This window comes from Pseudophryne corroboree, chromosome 7 (genome assembly GCF_028390025.1).
Source record: "Pseudophryne corroboree isolate aPseCor3 chromosome 7, aPseCor3.hap2, whole genome shotgun sequence".
Lineage (NCBI taxonomy): Eukaryota > Metazoa > Chordata > Amphibia > Anura > Myobatrachidae > Pseudophryne > Pseudophryne corroboree.
In genome coordinates, this window is record NC_086450.1 from 446,915,944 (window position 1) to 446,935,436 (window position 19,493).

Sequence of the window (19,493 nt, forward strand, 5' to 3'; positions counted from 1 at the left end):
AAGTATCAACAGTTTAAATGATTCCAGGACTAAGGGATTCGCCTTTACATGATAGGAAGGGACAGACCAGTGGCGGAACTGTGGGAGGCAGTGGAGTCGGCTGCCGCCGGGCTCCTGACCTCAAGGGGGCACCTGTCCTCCATTGCCTCCCACTGCCCAACAAGCCATCGCCGCTGAGCCGAATGTGGATGGAGGAGCGGTGTCAGTGTCGTGACACGGCTGCAGCAGCTGCCTCCTCGTATCCACAGAGACGAGCTGGCAGTTGGCTGCAGCTAGGGGGAGCTCCAGCGCACAGCTGATCACAGGCACTTCCAGAAGAGCTGGCCGTCTGAAGCTCTCTCTTCCTCCATCCTGCTGCTAGCCGAAGGTAGGCACTGGCACCACCTGCCTCATGCTGCTGCACTGTGTATGTGTGGTGTGTGTGTGTGTGTGTGTGTGTGTGTGTGTGTATGGGGTTGATTACTGGGGGTATTTTTAATAAATATTGGCAACACTGACTGTGTTTATGTGTGTTGATGTTTTTAAGGGAGGTGTGTGTGTCTGTGTGTTTTAACGAAAGTTGTGTTTAAGTGAAAAAGACGTGTGTGTGTGTGTGTGTGTGTGTGTGTGTGTGTGTGTGTGTGTGTAATTAAATGAGGCGTGGTGTGTGTAAGTGTGTGTGTGTAATTGTGTGTGTAATTAAATGAGGCGTGTGTGTGTGTGTGTGTGTTTGTTTGTGTGTGTGTGTAATTAAATGAGGTGTGGTGTGTGTGTAATTGTGTGTGTAGTTGAAAGAGGCATGTGTGTGTGTTTAATTGAAAGAGGCATGTGTGTATAATTGTGGGTGTGTAACTGTGTGTTTGTGTGTAATTGAAATAGGCGTGTGTATGTAAGTGAAAGGCATGTGAGTGTGTAAGTGAAAGGCATGTGAGTGTGTGTGTGTGTGTAATTGAATGAGGCGTAGTGTGTGTGTGTGTGTGTGTGTGTGTGTGTGTGTGTGTGTAATTGAAAGAGGCATGGGTGTGTCTGTTTAAGTGAAAGAGGCATGTATGTGTGTAATTGTGTGTCTGTAATTGAAAAAGGTGTGTGTGTGTGTGTAATTGTGTGTGTGTAATTGAAAGATGCATATGTGTGTAAGTGAAAGAGGCATGTGAGTGTGGGTTTACGTGAGAGGCATGTGAGTGTGTGTAAGTAAAAGACATGCATGTGTGTGTAAGTGAAAGATGCGGGTGTGTGTGTAAGTGAAAGGCCTGTGTGTGTAAGTGAAAGATACATGTTTGTGTGTGTGTAATTGAAAGAGGCATGTGTGTGTCTGTTTAATTGAAAGAGGTTTGTGTAAGTGAAAGAGGTATGTGTATCTATACTACTATTGTGAAAGTACTATTGTGAGTACGCTGCTACTGTTCACCCCAAGTACCAGATATCTATATATGGTGTGTATATATATATATATATATATATATATATATATAAGTGCCGGCACTCTCTCCTCCTCCAGTTAATGCCCAGGTGCCTCCTAACAGGTCTGTGGGACCTTGTAGCTAAATCAATGAAGTGGCACTCACGGGACTTGATTGATAAAAATAAGACTCAGGACACGGCGGTCTCAGCTGAAAGATCTTTCATCTGAGACCGCCGTGTCCTGAGTCTTATTTTTATCAATCAAGTCCCGTGAGTGCCACTTATTCATTTATTTATATATATATATATATATATTCCTATATGTATTGGGGGGGGCACCAACATTTTATCATGCCTCCGGGCGACTGGGGCGAACTTACGCCACTGGGACAGACTAAGGTTATAAGGTGATGTCTAGTATCCAGCTGTAGGGTATTTTAAGGGTAACATTCCGGTGTTGGTTAGAGGAAGATCGCAGGTTCCTGCGTATAGTTATGTGCAGAAGTAGAATATAGATATAAACTGTATTTACTGTATATTATGTATGCAGCGGGAATCCAGAGGAGACCACCCACAAGAGCAGTTGAGAAAGACATCGCCCACCTTTTCAAATCAACCTATGACCTCTCCTGTAATGTAAAGATGCATCTCTGTGTCCAATGGACAAAGGCATTACAGTATCCATTGTATTGTTTTTGGAAGTAGTGTATAAAAAGCCTGGTGCTGCCTGGCCGGTCAGAAGACTCTTAACGCTATCTACCTGATGAGCGGAGGACTGGACCAGGTTGCGCAAGCGAATATTCTCACGTATGTACATTGACTGTAGCCATTTACTCAGTTGTATATTGTAGTGTATAAATTGTATTGTTATCCCCTTCCAGATATATACGCTGAGGTGTCGGATCCCAGTGTTTAACTACAAATCGGTGTTGTGTCCTCTTTTCCCTGCTAGGGTTTAAAGCATATTACATTACCAAATTGTATAAGGTTTAAGAGTGTATTGATAAGGTGTGTATGTGCTGCGGGTAATTTGTACCGTCAGCGTTGCATAAGATTTAAGGTGTAACATCATTGCATTGCATTACTAATAAGGTTTAAAGTATATCAAGAGTGTGTGCGCGCTGAGTGTACCTTGTACCCCCAGAGCGGCGTTTGTACGCTAAGTCCGTATTAGGTACGGGACTCTGTACGCAAATAGCGTACAAAGTACGTAGTGTGTGTATTAAGTCTAGCGGCCGCAGCGGCTCCATGGTAAAAGTGTGTTTGAAGGTATAGCTTTATGGTTTAAGATAATATCGACATTATCAGTGACGACACATGGGGTAGGTGATGGTGTGCTGAGTGACGACAAAGAGGATAGGTGATGGTGTGCTGAGAGACGACACAGGGGATAGGTGATGGTGTGCTGAGAGACGACACAGAGGATAGGTGATGGTGTGCTGAGAGACGACACAGAGGATAGGTGATGGTGTGCTGAGAGACGACACAGGGGATAGGTGATGGTGTGCTGAGAGATGACACAGGGGATAGGTGATGGTGTGCTGAGAGACGACACAGGAGATAGGTGATGGTGTGCTGAGAGACGACACAGGGGGTAGGTGATGGTGTGCTGAGTGACGACACAGGAGATAGGTGATGGTGTGCTGAGAGACGACACAGGGGATAGGTGATGGTGTGCTGAGAGACGACACAGGGGATAGGTGATGGTGTGCTGAGAGACGACACAGGGGATAGGTGATGGTGTGCTGAGAGACGACACAGGGGATAGGTGATGGTGTGCTGAGTGACGACACAGGGGATAGGTGATGGTGTGCTGAGAGACGACACAGGAGATAGGTGACGGTGTGCTGAGAGACGACACAGGGGGTAGGTGACGGTGTGCTGAGAGACGACACAGGGGATAGGTGACGGTGTGCTGAGAGACGACACAGGGGATAGGTGACGGTGTGCTGAGAGACGACACAGGGGATAGGTGACGGTGTGCTGAGAGACGACACAGGGGATAGGTGATGGTGTGCTGAGAGACGACACAGGGGATAGGTGATGGTGTGCTGAGAGACGACACAGGGGATAGGTGATGGTGTGCTGAGAGACGACACAGGAGATAGGTGATGGTGTGCTGAGAGACGACACAGGGGATAGGTGATGGTGTGCTGAGAGACGACACAGGGGATAGGTGATGGTGTGCTGAGAGACGACACAGGGGATAGGTGATGGTGTGCTGAGAGACGACACAGGAGATAGGTGATGGTGTGCTGAGAGACGACACAGGGGATAGCTGATGGTGTGCTGAGAGACGACACAGGAGATAGGTGATGGTGTGCTGAGAGACGACACAGGGGATAGGTGATGGTGTGCTGAGAGACGACACAGGAGATAGGTGATGGTGTGCTGAGACACGACACGGGGTAGGTGATGGTGTGCTGAGTGACGATACAGGGGGTAGGTGATGGTGTGCTGAGAGACGACACAGGGTAGGTGATGGTGTGCTGGGTGACGACACAGGGTATAGGTGATGGTGTGCTGAGTGACGACACAGGAGATAGGTGATGGTGTGCTGAGAGACGACACAGGGGATAGGTGATGGTGTGCTGAGAGACGACACAGGGGGTAGGTGATGGTGTGCTGAGAGACGACACAGGGGATAGGTGATGGTGTGCTGAGAGACGACACAGGGGGTAGGTGATGGTGTGCTGAGAGACGACACAGGGGATAGGTGATGGTGTGCTGAGTGACTACACAGGGGATAGGTGATGGTGTGCTGAGAGACGACACAGGGGATAGGTGATGGTGTGCTGAGAGACGACACAGGGGATAGGTGATGGTGTGCTGAGAGACGACACAGGGGGTAGGTGATGGTGTGCTGAGAGACGACACAGGGGATAGGTGATGGTGTGCTGAGTGACTACACAGGGTATAGGTGATGGTGTGCTGAGAGACGACACAGGGGATAGGTGATGGTGTGCTGAGAGACGACACAGGGGATAGGTGATGGTGTGCTGAGTGACTACACAGGGTATAGGTGATGGTGTGCTGAGAGACAACACAGGGGGTAGGTGATGGTGTGCTGAGAGACGACACAGGAGATAGGTGATGGTGTGCTAAGAGACGACACAGGGGATAGGTGATGGTGTGCTGAGAGACGACACAGGAGATAGGTGATGGTGTGCTGAGAGACTACACAGGGGATAGGTGATGGTGTGCTGAGAGACGACACAGGGGATAGGTGATGGTGTGCTGAGAGACGTGGGGGGGAGATGCAGGGGGCAGGATGCGAGTCTGGTGGAACCGCTGTTATATGATGCTGACCTTGATAATATTCCTACACAACCAGGCATCTTCTGGACGATGGGATCTCCTACATGAATAGTAATTACCGAATGAAGACGCCGTCTGCCTTAGAGGATACATTTCTCCAGAGGTTCCACATTGTGAGAAACCATCATACAGGTAAGGCAATTGAAAAGAATGTTTCCATTGTGACGTGAAACAGGTGGCGTGTCATGTTGGCACGCCCCATTTTCAGTAGCCATGCCTCCTCTGGTGCGTGACCACGCCCCCTCTGGTGTGTGACCATGCTCCCTCTGGTGCGTGACCACGCCCATTTTTTGGTGTGCGCCGTAGGGCTCCAAAAACACTTGTTACGCCTCTGCCCAGGGGCAGTTACTAGTTCCCCACAAACTCTGCAGTGCAGCATGGTGTTACCCAGGTGCACAATTACGACTTCCCTACAAACTCTGCAGTGTGGCATGGTGTTACCCAGGTGCAGTTACTACTTCCCCACAAACTCTGAAGTGCGGCATGGTGTTTTCTAGGTGCACAATTACTGCTTCCCGACCAACTCTGCAGTGCGGCACGGTGTTACACAGGTGCAGTTACTACTTCTCCACAAACTGCAGTGCAGCACGGTGTTACTCAGGTGCAGTTACTACTTCCCCACAAACTCTGCAGTGCGGTATGGTGTTATCCAGGTGCAGTTACTACTTCCCCACAGACTCTGCAATGCGGTAAGATTTTTCCCTAGGTGCACAATTACTGCTTCCAGACCTATCCTGCAGTATGGCACGGTGCAGAATGGTGTTACCCAGGTGCACAGTTACTACTTCTCCACCAACTCTGCAGTGCAGCACGGTGTTACCCAGGTGCAGTTACGACTTCCCCACAGACTCTGCAGTGCAGCATGGTGTTACCCAGGTGCAGTTACTACTTCCCCACAGACTCTGCAGTGCAGCACGGTGTTACCCAGGTGCAGTTACTACTTCCCCACAGACTCTGCAGTGCAGCACGGTGTTACCCAGGTGCACAGTTACAACTTCCCTACAAACTCTGCAGTGTGGCATGGTGTTACCCAGGTGCAGTTACTACTTCCCCACAAACTCTGCAGTGCGGCACGATTTTTCCCTAGGTGCACAGTTACTGCTTCCAGACCTATCCTGCAGTACGGCACGGTGTTATCCAGGTACAAAGTTACTTGCTATTTTCTGCTGTACTCCCACCTTAGAATCAGGCCAATCCATAGTCAGCATAGCTGGGACTGTCAATAAGTGGTGTTCCTGCTCCTTAATGGGGTGGACAGCTCACAGATGCCTAACCAGGGCTGCACTGCTATCGGTACAAGGCAAGCAGCAGTGACACAGCCCAGTATTATATGGCATAACTAGATCAGGAAGTCTGTCACAAAATAAAATGATGGGTGTTCCACTAACACTGACCTATCTCTAACAGCGCCATCAGGCAGAGTAGCGGCTACCACTAGGGGGCGCAAAACGGAGCAATTCAATTGTTGCTCCATTTATACGCCCAGTAGCCGTGGGGCTGGTATTTCTTCTCGCAGCCTCCTGATGTGCGAGAAGAAATGTGTGTTAAGCCGGCACTTTGGTTGTCCAAACGGGAGTTTGGGCGCCCAGAGCAGGACTTTAGATGGGTCTAGCCGTTTTACACAGCTAAACCCTATTTGAGTGCGACATGCGCAATGTGCATGGGCGCCCAAACATCAATTGAATTGCGACAATTGTTTGGGAGTCTAAACAGTCCCGTTTAGACGGGATTTTTAGACGCCCCCAAAACAATTGAATCGCCTTCCCTGCCCCATATGCACGGCTCAGGACAGCATGGACTTCTAGCTACACGCGCATTATGCTAAAACTTGCAATTTGCGTCCATGCAGAGATTTCAGAATCAGCCCCTATCCTGGCAGAACAATAGCACATTGGATCTGCACCTTGACACGATTTGTCCTGGGGCTCCACTAATGGCAGCAGGACCGTGAGTGTGTAATAAGCAGCCGGGAAGGCTGTTTGCGGCTACACCTCATTTTAAAAGTTACATTTTAAAATGCATCATCAAGGAAGTAAAATATTAACATCAGTGACTTTCGAGTTGACCAAGAACATTCCTCTGTTCTTTTACAACAGCCTGGTTCCCATCCTGAGGCGGCTTCGGGGTATATATGCTCACAATTTACCTTGTAATAACGAAACCTGGGACTGACCCGGAGCTGAGCTCTCCCATCAGTCATTGGATAAGGGGGTGGGAGTACATTGCTGTAGTTGGGTGGCCAAATGCACAATTAATACACCAACGCATGCGAGGGGGGGCGAGTTGCTGTTGCAACAACGTAGAAACCACAGCTGGATATCCATGCTCGAGCACGGGTGCCTTCATTAGTACCTCAGTCAATTTGATTTAATTATGCTCAAGCATGGATATCCTTGACTGTTAGGGTGCCTCGAGGGCTGAGTTTAGAAACCACTGGCGCAAGAAAACAGGATTGGATTGGGGTGACTTACATGTAGAGGGTCCCTGTGCAGAAATCAGTGGCGTAGCACATAGCTTTTCCCTCACGAACACAGTCAGGATCTCAAAATCATGTATGTATTAGAAAGTTGTTCACCGTCTGCACCTTCCAGTCAGTTTATCTTCACAGTAGGGCAGCCATCTTGTGACCTCCCCACCCAGACAAATGATAGCAAAACAAGTTTTTTTTTATTGTATCTTTTATTAAATTTTTAATGGTTGAATAAATGCCCCTGACTTAGGAGGCATCTCGTTGGCAGCTCGCCCCTTTGGGAGCTTATAGAACAATCTCCGCACTCAAGGGGAGCGGTCTCGTCACGGTGCAGTCACTCAGCAACTCTCACGCACACCGATACAGGAGCTGTCTTCACTTGGGACAATGAGGGGTTTAAAGGACACGAAGGGGAGTGAGGGAGGATAATTATGATACAGAAGGCACTTTAATTGGCTGCCTGCAGATCATTGCTCCAGTAACCATGGACGGTCACGCAGAGCATCACTCCCTTATAGCAAATGCTGCGCCTTTAACTTATTGAATTGGGGGCGTAAGTTCGGACTCCGGTGTCTCCGACACCCTGCTACACGTTCTTGAGTTATTACGGTTACGGAGAATATATCAATTATAAAAAAAGAGATACATGGTAGGAGATACACCGTAAATTATATACACAAATCTGTGAGGATTTTATTCAATGGAATCAGAAATTATCTTATAGGTTCAGCCCATAAAATGGCTGCCTCCAACTGAGCTCCAATATATTTAAGAGGCCAGGAATTAAAGCGAAGCATTCAATATCATCCAAACTCAAGCTTCATGTAGCTGCAAAGAGCCGCTGCCAGTCTGCTTCAGTGTGGGAATGAAAACAGTCCGGTCACGTCTGGTGTATGTGCAAAGTAACACCGGACCGCAGAGGCGCCATGTCCACCGTATTGTCTAATAAGAAATTAATAAAGCTGGTTTGGGTCACCTATACTGAATAAAGCCCATACGGGAACACGGCTGACGCTGGCCTGGCTGTAGAGCACAGGGCCCCTCTACAATAAGGACTCTGGGCCAGAAATGTGTTACTCTAAATTGTAATGGCTGCAACAAAAGGCCTTAAAGGAAAACTGTAGTAAAAATATTTCTTACACACTGCTAGCTTCCTGTTCTACATTCTGCACAGCAATCTGGCTTACCAGCCCATATACCAAGCAGCCATATTGCTTACTGCATAGCAACTGATCTGGCTGACCAGCCCATTTACTAAGCAGCCATATTGCTTACCGCACAGCGACCAATCCAGCTGGCCAGCCCATGTACCGAGCGGCCATATTTGTCTGTAGAAGTACGTGCCCAAATTGCTTACACTTCTGGTGTTCATGGCTGATACCACAGCATGGGTGGCCATCTGTAGAGCCGATGGCTTGCGCCAGTCTATTCAGTGTAACTACAGTACAACAGCCATTTTGGATTTGTACACCATATAAAAATATTCATTCCAAGTATATGTTTACCTCAGACAGTGTCATATGATACCTTATCTAAATAGATTAAAGATCCATAGAAGGATCTCTAAAGGGGGGTACTCACGGAGAGATCCATGCTTAAAATCTAAGCAATCTGACTAGATTGCTTAGATTTTAAGCACAGATCACTCGTGTGTAGCCCCCTCAGCGATAGCGATGCGTGGCCCCGCACATCGCTATCGCCGCTGCCAGATTGAGCCTGCATGCAGGCCAATCTAGCGGGTCGCTCACTTCACCCGCTGGGTGAAATGAGCGGCTCCCGTCCTCCCCCCGCATCGTTCAGCACACATCGCGCTGTGCTGAGCGGCGGGAGAGATGTGTGCTGAGTGGTTCGCTCAGCACACATCTCTCCCGTGTATACCCCCCTTTAGTGCATCACACATCCTTTTCCACACAATCTGAGATTGTGTATATATTTCTTATTCCCTTTGTGACATACTGGATTTCAAGGAGCCAAATTCGGAAAGGTGAAGGATGCTACAAAGGAGTATTTATGCCCCTATCTCTAAGCTTTCCTGCCATCTGTAAAGAGTCTGTGTGGCGTTAAGTGTTCAATTAAGCAATTGCACTTTTTTAAAATTTGACTTTTAAAAGTTAATTTTTAACGTGCGCATTCAGGGGGTGATTCCAAGTTGTTCACTCGCAAGCTGCTTTTAGCAGCATTGCACACGCTAAGCCGCCGCCTACTGGGAGTGAATCTTAGCTTATCAAAATTGCAAACGAAAGGTTCTCAAAATTGCGAACAGAAATTTCTTTGCAGTTTCTGAGTAGCTCGAGACTTACTCTTCCAGTGCGATCAGTTCAGTGCTTGTCGTTCCTGGTTTGACGTCACAAACACACCCAGCGTTCGCCCAGACACTCCTCCGTTTCTTCAGCCACTCCCGCGTTTTTCCCAGAAACGGTAGCGTTTCTTCACACACTCCCATAAAACGGCCAGTTTCCGCCCAGAAACACCCACTTCCTGTCAATCACATTACGAACACCAGAACGAAGAAAAAACCTTGTAATGCCGTGAGTAAAATACCTAACTGCATAGCAAATTTACTTGGCGCAGTCGCAGTGCGAACATTGCGCATGCGCAATAAGCGGAAAATCGATGCGATGCGAAAAAAATTACAGAGCGAACAACTCGGAATGACCACCTTAGTGTATAGCATATAATACGCTTATGATAATTTAACGAATTAAGACAATCCATTTTGCTCTTCATTTAGTACCCACTAATTTGAATTTCTTTCCCATAAATTGGGCTATTTGGCAGCAGAAGAGAAATTAAAGTGTACCTGGCACGTAGATGGGGCATCGGATTCTATTTAGCATGACCTGCCACACTTTTGCTATTGCGGTGTGCTCGGATGTGCAGTTCCACAGTAGCTGAATACCCATTATGTAGACGATTATTGGATTTATTTGTGTTCAAAAATCAAATGTGCCCCCCTCCACCATCCTATGTGCTAAAACACTTAACACTAGGGGGGTAATTCAAACCTGATCGTTAAGGGTGCGTTTTTTTGCATCCCTGCGATCAGGTAGTCGCCGCCTACAGGGGGTGGGGGAATTCGCTGTGCAGGGGTGCGATCGCATGTGCGGGAGAGCTGCACAAACATCAGTTTGTGCGGTCTCTGCACAGCCCAGGACTTACTCAGCCGCTGCGATGATCAGGGCCGGAGCTGACGTCACGAATCCTCCCTCCAAACGCCTGGTCCCTCCTGCTTTTTTCCAGACACTCCCTGAAAACGGTCAGTTGCCACCCACAAACGCCCTCTTCCTGTCAATCTTCTTGCGATCGGATTTGTCGCACCATCTCGTCCCATCCCATTGTGGTGCATACGCATGTGCAGTTCAGATCTGATCGCCCGCTGTGCGAAAACACACAGCAGTAATCAGGTCTGAATTAGCCCCTAGATCGCTTTTATCACCTAAGCTGTATCTACAGCTTTCCTTTACGTTCAGAAGAAAATGCAGCCATTGCAATCCACTACACCATCACTAAGTCTAGGCCTGGAGAGGGTTCTTCTGCAACCGGGAGCCCCGGAACTCTAGGGCTCCCATCAATCTTCACGACAGCAAATGGACATCAATGAAGTATCAAACACACATACCACTCTCACAGTCTATAACATAGCATGGATTGCTCCTTCACTGACAGAGCCGCGGAGATCCACCTCTATCTTACACATCATTACATGAGGAATATATAGGGATTTCATCGGTTTAAAAAGCAAAATTTGTGCACACTCTCCGTAGAAGCGTCGAGAAGCAGCATTCACTGCGCCTGAATGCGTTGTCATGCTAAAAACCCACAGAGCGGGAGGCTGGGTCTTCTTGCTTTAAGAGAAATAGGGCGCGGAAAATGGTTGGCAGAGAGGATTATGGGAAAGTGCAGAGAGCGGTTTAGTGCATAGGTACGTGTTAGGAATAATTAGTGGAATGTAAGAAAGATGATTTAAGACTGAGGGGGAGATTTATCAAAGCTTAGTGAGAGATAAAGTGGAGAGAGATAAAATAAACAATTGGCTGCAAACTCATTTTTCAAACAGTGTCTGCAAAATGACAGTTAGGAGCCAATGGGTTGGTATTTTATCTCTCTCCACGGTTTGATACACCTCCCCCATAGAGAGCTGAGATCACACACAACAGACGATACAATCTGAGAGGGGAGCAACTCTGGAACCAGAGTGATACAGGAATTGGGCGCAGGAATATGAGAGTGTCACAGGGTACTGTAATAGATCAGATCTACAGGAAATTTGATGAGTTCGGCAGAGAATTGGAGAGTGGATAATTGAGTGGCCCCCAGACTATCCACCTTCCGCTCCCTCTTGTCATTTTAGAGTCCGCTCAATCTGAGCATCTCCCGTATTATTGCTTTTCTCAGAAGGCGTGATGCCTTCTCTCGTAAATTCTGAGGAACAAAAGTCTGCAGATCATACAACGTAACTTCCCCTGGCCGCAGGGACCCTCCAGACATCACAAAGTGCTTCGTTCTCCTCAGTCCACAAAACCTCTCTCTACAGAATAGTCCTTGAGAAGTCTCGCTACTGTATAATCAGTCTACGATTTGGCGGTCATCCCGCCGGTTTGGTCCCACTTACAAGAGGGAAAAGCGATTCTGCAGGCAACGCAAAGTAATATATATCCGGTCACCCTCTTTTCACAAGGCAGAAGAAACACATTCTCTGTATTGTCGCTTGTGCAAAAGTTTGGCGGGAGTTACGGGCCGGGAATATAATTGGGTTATACCTCTTCCAGGGAGGAAGAGCCTGTGTCAGGGCATGTACGTAGGAAGCGGGCACAGGTAGAAAGTTACAGGGGGTATGGCCTTCTCAGTTGACCACTGCCGGTTTCAGTAACACAGACCCTGGAGGGATGACCACCCATCCCGGCAGCAGAGAATCTGAGCCCACACCAGGTGAGAGATCCAGCACCCCTGTGGGGAGCAGAGAGAGCCCATCCATTGAACCAAGCCTCATCTTTGACACCTCAGTCCTCTCACCGCTCTCTGACCTTTGCACCTTGGCTCGCTTCTCACCTTCCAATTTTCCTGCTGTAACCAAGGAGACTAAAGGTAGGCCGAGACCTGCCGCGGAGTAAGCCTGGGACAACAGAGAGCCTTTAACCAGGTTCAGAGGGGACCCTGCCAACGCCAGCATGGGATTAGGTAAACCTGCCAGGGCAGATGCTACTCCAGAGCAAGCCAATGAGCTGAGGTCTAAAGGTCCTGGTGCCAATGGTATTGGCAGTGTCTGACTGCCGAAGATGGCCGCCGGGTTGGGAATGATGAGCTGTGCACCACTTGCATAGCTGCTGTCCCCTGTCGTTGGCATTTTGGGTGGTTGGTGTATTTTCAGTAATTGGCGCTGTTGATGTGAGATGAAGTGGCCGTGGGCCTTGATGTGCTTCCGCAGGGAGCTGGGGTCTGTGTAGCGTTTCTGGCATCCTGGCATCTTGCAGTAGTAGGGCTTGTCCACGTAGTGGGTGCGCGTATGCTTGAAGCGGTCACTTGAGTTGGAATAACGCTTGTTGCAGCCCTCATAGGGGCACATGTAGGGCTTTTCACCTGCAGAGAGAATAAGAAAACTTAGCAGCCTCTTAGAAGACGTGGGGGAAGGAGGGGGGTAGAATGGGAAAAACAACAATAGGGGGTCAATTCAATTACATGTGAGTTTGCAAACTCACATACATTGCGGCAATGGCGCGCACACCCGCAAAATACAAGATCCTAGTAGAAATGCCAGTTGTAGAACTCGCAGCAAGGTCACCGGACTTTTCTGCAAAAGCCAACCTTGCAGAAGTGCATGAAACATGGGGAGATCACACTGGAGCCCAACACGTAGCAGGGATAGCAGGACAATATAGAAGGCTGATAGTGACCACAAGGAAGGTGCTGGCGGATCGGAAAAGGTGTCAGGGAGCTGATTTTTTTAATTTTTTTTTTATTAATGATGGAAAAAGCAAAAGATGACGATAATTTGGGGTAACAGAAATTTTTTTGTTTAATGTGATTTTTCAGTGCTTAAATGAAAGTTTAAAAAAATTGAAAGTAAAACACTTTTAGCTCCATCTGCAAATTCTAAAACCCCTCTCCCATCAATATAGCACTATATACATGTCCCACATCATTTACACCCCCTACGTATCTGGCCCACATCATTTACATCTCCCCATACCTGCCCCACATCATTTACACCTCCCCGTACCTGTCCCAAATCATTTACACCTCCCCGAACCTGCCCCACATCATTTGCACCTCTGCGTACCTGTCCCACCTCACATACACCTCCCCGTACCTGTCCCACATCATTTACACCTCCCCGTACCTGTCCCACCTCACATACACCTCCCCGTACCTCTCCCACCTCACATACACCTCCCCGTACCTGTCCCACCTCACATACACCTCCCCGTACCTGTCCCACATCATCTACACCTCTGCGTACCTGTCCCACCTCACATACACCTCCCCGTACCTCTCCCACCTCACATACACCTCCCCGTACCTGTCCCACCTCACATACACCTCCCCGTACCTGTCCCACATCATCTACACCTCCGCGTACCTGTCCCACCTCATATACACCTCCCCGTACCTGTCCCACATCATCTACACCTCTGCGTACCTGTCCCACCTCACATACACCTCCCCGTACCTGTCCCATATCACATACACCTCCCCGTACCTGTCCCAGCTCACATACACCTCCCCGTACCTGTCCCACCTCACATACACCTCCCTGTACCTGTCCCACCTCACATACACCTCCCTGTACCTGTCCCACCTCACATACACCTCCCCGTACCTGTCCCACCTCACATACACCTCCCCGTACCTATCCCACCTCACATACACCTCCCCGTACCTGTCCCACATCACATACACCTCCCCGTACCTATCCCACCTCACATACACCTCCCCGTACCTATCCCACCTCACATACACCTCCCCGTACCTGTCCCATATTACATACACCTCCCCGTACCTGTCCCACCTCACATACACCTCCCCGTACCTGTCCCAGCTCACATACACCTCCCTGTACCTGTCCCACATCATTTACACCTTCCCGTACCTGTCCCACCTCACATACACCTCCCCGTACCTGTCCCACCGCACATACACCTCCCCGTACCTGTCCCAGCTCACATACACCTCCCCGTACCTGTCCCATATCACATACACCTCCCCGTACCTGTCCCATATCACATACACCTCCCCTTACCTGTCCCATATCACATACACCTCCCCGTACCTGTCCCATATCACATACATCTCCCCGTACCTGTCCCACCTCACATACACCTCCCCGTACCTGTCCCACCTCACATACACCTCCCCGTACCTGTCCCATATCACATACACCTCCCCGTACCTGTCCCATATCACATACACCTCCCCGTACCTGTCCCACCTCACATACACCTCCCCGTACCTGTCCCACCTCACATACACCTCCCCGTACCTGTCCCACCTCACATACACCTCCCCGTACCTGTCCCACCTCACATACACCTCCCCGTACCTGTCCCACATCATTTACACCTCCCCGTACCTGTCCCACCTCACATACACCTCCCCGTACCTCTCCCACCTCACATACACCTCCCCGTACCTGTCCCACCTCACATACACCTCCCCGTACCTGTCCCACATCATCTACACCTCTGCGTACCTGTCCCACCTCACATACACCTCCCCGTACCTCTCCCACCTCACATACACCTCCCCGTACCTGTCCCACCTCACATACACCTCCCCGTACCTGTCCCACATCATCTACACCTCCGCGTACCTGTCCCACCTCATATACACCTCCCCGTACCTGTCCCACATCATCTACACCTCTGCGTACCTGTCCCACCTCACATACACCTCCCCGTACCTGTCCCATATCACATACACCTCCCCGTACCTGTCCCAGCTCACATACACCTCCCCGTACCTGTCCCACCTCACATACACCTCCCTGTACCTGTCCCACCTCACATACACCTCCCTGTACCTGTCCCACCTCACATACACCTCCCCGTACCTGTCCCACCTCACATACACCTCCCCGTACCTATCCCACCTCACATACACCTCCCCGTACCTGTCCCACATCACATACACCTCCCCGTACCTATCCCACCTCACATACACCTCCCCGTACCTATCCCACCTCACATACACCTCCCCGTACCTGTCCCATATTACATACACCTCCCCGTACCTGTCCCACCTCACATACACCTCCCCGTACCTGTCCCAGCTCACATACACCTCCCTGTACCTGTCCCACATCATTTACACCTTCCCGTACCTGTCCCACCTCACATACACCTCCCCGTACCTGTCCCACCGCACATACACCTCCCCGTACCTGTCCCAGCTCACATACACCTCCCCGTACCTGTCCCATATCACATACACCTCCCCGTACCTGTCCCATATCACATACACCTCCCCTTACCTGTCCCATATCACATACACCTCCCCGTACCTGTCCCATATCACATACATCTCCCCGTACCTGTCCCACCTCACATACACCTCCCCGTACCTGTCCCACCTCACATACACCTCCCCGTACCTGTCCCATATCACATACACCTCCCCGTACCTGTCCCATATCACATACACCTCCCCGTACCTGTCCCACCTCACATACACCTCCCCGTACCTGTCCCACCTCACATACACCTCCCCGTACCTGTCCCACCTCACATACACCTCCCCGTACCTGTCCCACCTCACATACACCTCCCCGTACCTGTCCCACATCATCTACACCTCCCCGTACCTGTCCCACCTCACATACACCTCCCCGTACCTGTCCCAGCTCACATACACCTCCCCGTACCTGTCCCATATCACATACACCTCCCCGTACCTATCCCACCTCACATACACCTCCCCGTGCCTATTCCACCTCACATACACCTCCCCGTACCTGTCCCACCTCACATACACCTCCCCGTACCTGTCCCATATCACATACACCTCCCCGTACCTGTCCCATATCACATACACCTCCCCGTACCTGTCCCACCTCACATACACCTCCCCGTACCTGTCCCATATCACATACACCTCCCCGTACCTGTCCCATATCACATACACCTCCCCGTACCTGTCCCACCTCACATACACCTCCCCGTACCTGTCCCATATCACATACACCTCCCCGTACCTGTCCCATATCACATACACCTCCCCGTACCTGTCCCACCTCACATACACCTCCCCGTACCTGTCCCATATCACATACACCTCCCCGTACCTGTCCCATATTACATACACCTCCCCGTACCTATCCCACCTCACATACACCTCCCCGTACCTGTCCCATATCACATACACCTCCCCGTACCTATCCCACCTCACATACACCTCCCCGTGCCTATCCCACCTCACATACACCTCCCCGTACCTGTCCCATATCACATACACCTCCCCGTACCTGTCCCATATCACATACACCTCCCCGTACCTGTCCCACCTCACATACACCTCCCCGTACCTGTCCCACCTCACATACACCTCCCCGTACCTGTCCCACCTCACATACACCTCCCCGTACCTGTCCCACCTCACATACACCTCCCCGTACCTGTCCCACATCATCTACACCTCCCCGTACCTGTCCCACCTCACATACACCTCCCCGTACCTGTCCCAGCTCACATACACCTCCCCGTACCTGTCCCATATCACATACACCTCCCCGTACCTATCCCACCTCACATACACCTCCCCGTGCCTATCCCACCTCACATACACCTCCCCGTACCTGTCCCATATCACATACACCTCCCCGTACCTGTCCCAGCTCACATACACCTCCCCGTACCTATCCCACCTCACATACACCTCCCCGTACCTGTCCCATATCACATACACCTCCCTGTACCTGTCCCACCTCACATACACCTCCCCGTACCTGTCCCACCTCACATACACCTCCCCGTACCTATCCCACCTCACATACACCTCCCCGTACCTGTCCCATATCACATACACCTCCCCGTACCTGTCCCACCTCACATACACCTCCCCGTACCTGTCCCACCTCACATACACCTCCCCGTACCTATCCCACCTCACATACACCTCCCCGTACCTGTCCCATATCACATACACCTCCCCGTACCTGTCCCAGCTCACATACACCTCCCTGTACCTGTCCCACCTCACATACACCTCCCCGTACCTGTCCCATATCACATACACCTCCCCGTACCTGTCCCACCTCATTTACACCTCCCCGTACCTGTCCCACCTCACATACACCTCCCCGTACCTGTCCCAGCTCACATACACCTCCCCGTACCTGTCCCACCTCACATACACCTCCCCGTACCTGTCCCACATCATTTACACCTCCCCGTACCTGTCCCACCTCACATACACCTCCCCGTACCTGTCCCAGCTCACATACACCTCCCCGTACCTGTCCCAGCTCACATACACCTCCCCGTACCTGTCCCACCTCACATACACCTCCCCGTACCTGTCCCAGCTCACATACACCTCCCCGTACCTGTCCCAGCTCACATACACCTCCCCGTACCTGTCCCACCTCACATACACCTCCCCGTACCTGTCCCAGCTCACATACACCTCCCCGTACCTGTCCCAGCTCACATACACCTCCCCGTACCTGTCCCATATCACATACACCTCCCCGTACCTGTCCCACCTCACATACACCTCCCCGTACCTGTCCCATATCACATACACCTCCCCGTACCTGTCCCATATCACATACACCTCCCCGTACCTGTCCCACCTCACATACACCTCCACGTACCTGTCCCACCTCACATACACCTCCCCGTACCTGTCCCACCTCACATACACCTCCACGTACCTATCCCACCTCACATACACCTCCACGTACCTGTCCCACCTCACATACACCTCCCCGTACCTGTCCCAGCTCACATACACCTCCCCGTACCTGTCCCAGCTCACATACACCTCCACGTACCTGTCCCATATCACATACACCTCCCCGTACCTATCCCACCTCACATACACCTCCACGTACCTGTCCCACCTCACATACACCTCCCCGTACCTGTCCCAGCTCACATACACCTCCACGTACCTGTCCCATATCACATACACCTCCCCGTACCTGTCCCACCTCACATACACCTCCCCGTACCTGTCCCATATCACATACACCTCCCCGTACCTGTCCCACCTCACATACACCTCCCCGTACCTGTCCCATATTACATACACCTCCCCGTACCTGTCCCATCTCACATACACCTCCCCGTACCTGTTCCAGCTCACATACACCTCCCCGTACCTGTCCCACATCACATACACCTCCCCGTACCTGTCCCATATCACATACACCTCCCCGTACCTGTCCCACCTCACATACACCTCCCCGTACCTGTCCCATATCACATACACCTCCCCGTACCTGTCCCATCTCACATACACCTCCCCGTACCTGTTCCAGCTCACATACACCTCCCCGTACCTATCCCACCTCACATACACCTCCCCGTACCTGTCCCATATCACATACACCTCCCTGTACCTGTCCCACCTCACATACACCTCCCCGTACCTGTCCCACCTCACATACACCTCCCCGTACCTATCCCACCTCACATACACCTCCCCGTACCTGTCCCATATCACATACACCTCCCCGTACCTGTCCCACCTCACATACACCTCCCCGTACCTGTCCCACCTCACATACACCTCCCCGTACCTGTCCCATATCACATACACCTCCCCGTACCTATCCCACCTCACATACACCTCCCCGTACCTGTCCCATATTACATACACCTCCCCGTACCTGTCCCATCTCACATACACCTCCCCGTACCTGTTCCAGCTCACATACACCTCCCCGTACCTGTCCCACATCACATACACCTCCCCGTACCTGTCCCATATCACATACACCTCCCCGTACCTGTCCCACCTCACATACACCTCCCCGTACCTGTCCCATATCACATACACCTCCCCGTACCTGTCCCATCTCACATACACCTCCCCGTACCTGTTCCAGCTCACATACACCTCCCCGTACCTATCCCACCTCACATACACCTCCCCGTACCTGTCCCATATCACATACACCTCCCTGTACCTGTCCCACCTCACATACACCTCCCCGTACCTGTCCCACCTCACATACACCTCCCCGTACCTATCCCACCTCACATACACCTCCCCGTACCTGTCCCATATCACATACACCTCCCCGTACCTGTCCCACCTCACATACACCTCCCCGTACCTGTCCCACCTCACATACACCTCCCCGTACCTGTCCCATATCACATAC

At 50.9% G+C, this 19,493-nt stretch overlaps 1 protein-coding gene across 2 annotated transcripts in view; it reads right to left on the reverse strand.

The window, feature by feature from the left end:
* Nucleotides 1-7,358: 7,358 nt before the first annotated feature.
* Nucleotides 7,359-19,493, reverse strand: part of LOC134945614 (zinc finger protein GLIS2) — a 65,273-nt gene continuing 53,138 nt past the window's right edge. For both annotated transcript variants that reach the window (XM_063935018.1, XM_063935017.1), the window contains one exon: nucleotides 7,359-12,745. In XM_063935018.1, the coding sequence (XP_063791088.1) occupies nucleotides 12,012-12,745 (734 nt within the window). In that variant the 3' untranslated portion in view covers nucleotides 7,359-12,011. The remainder of the gene's footprint in view (nucleotides 12,746-19,493) is intronic.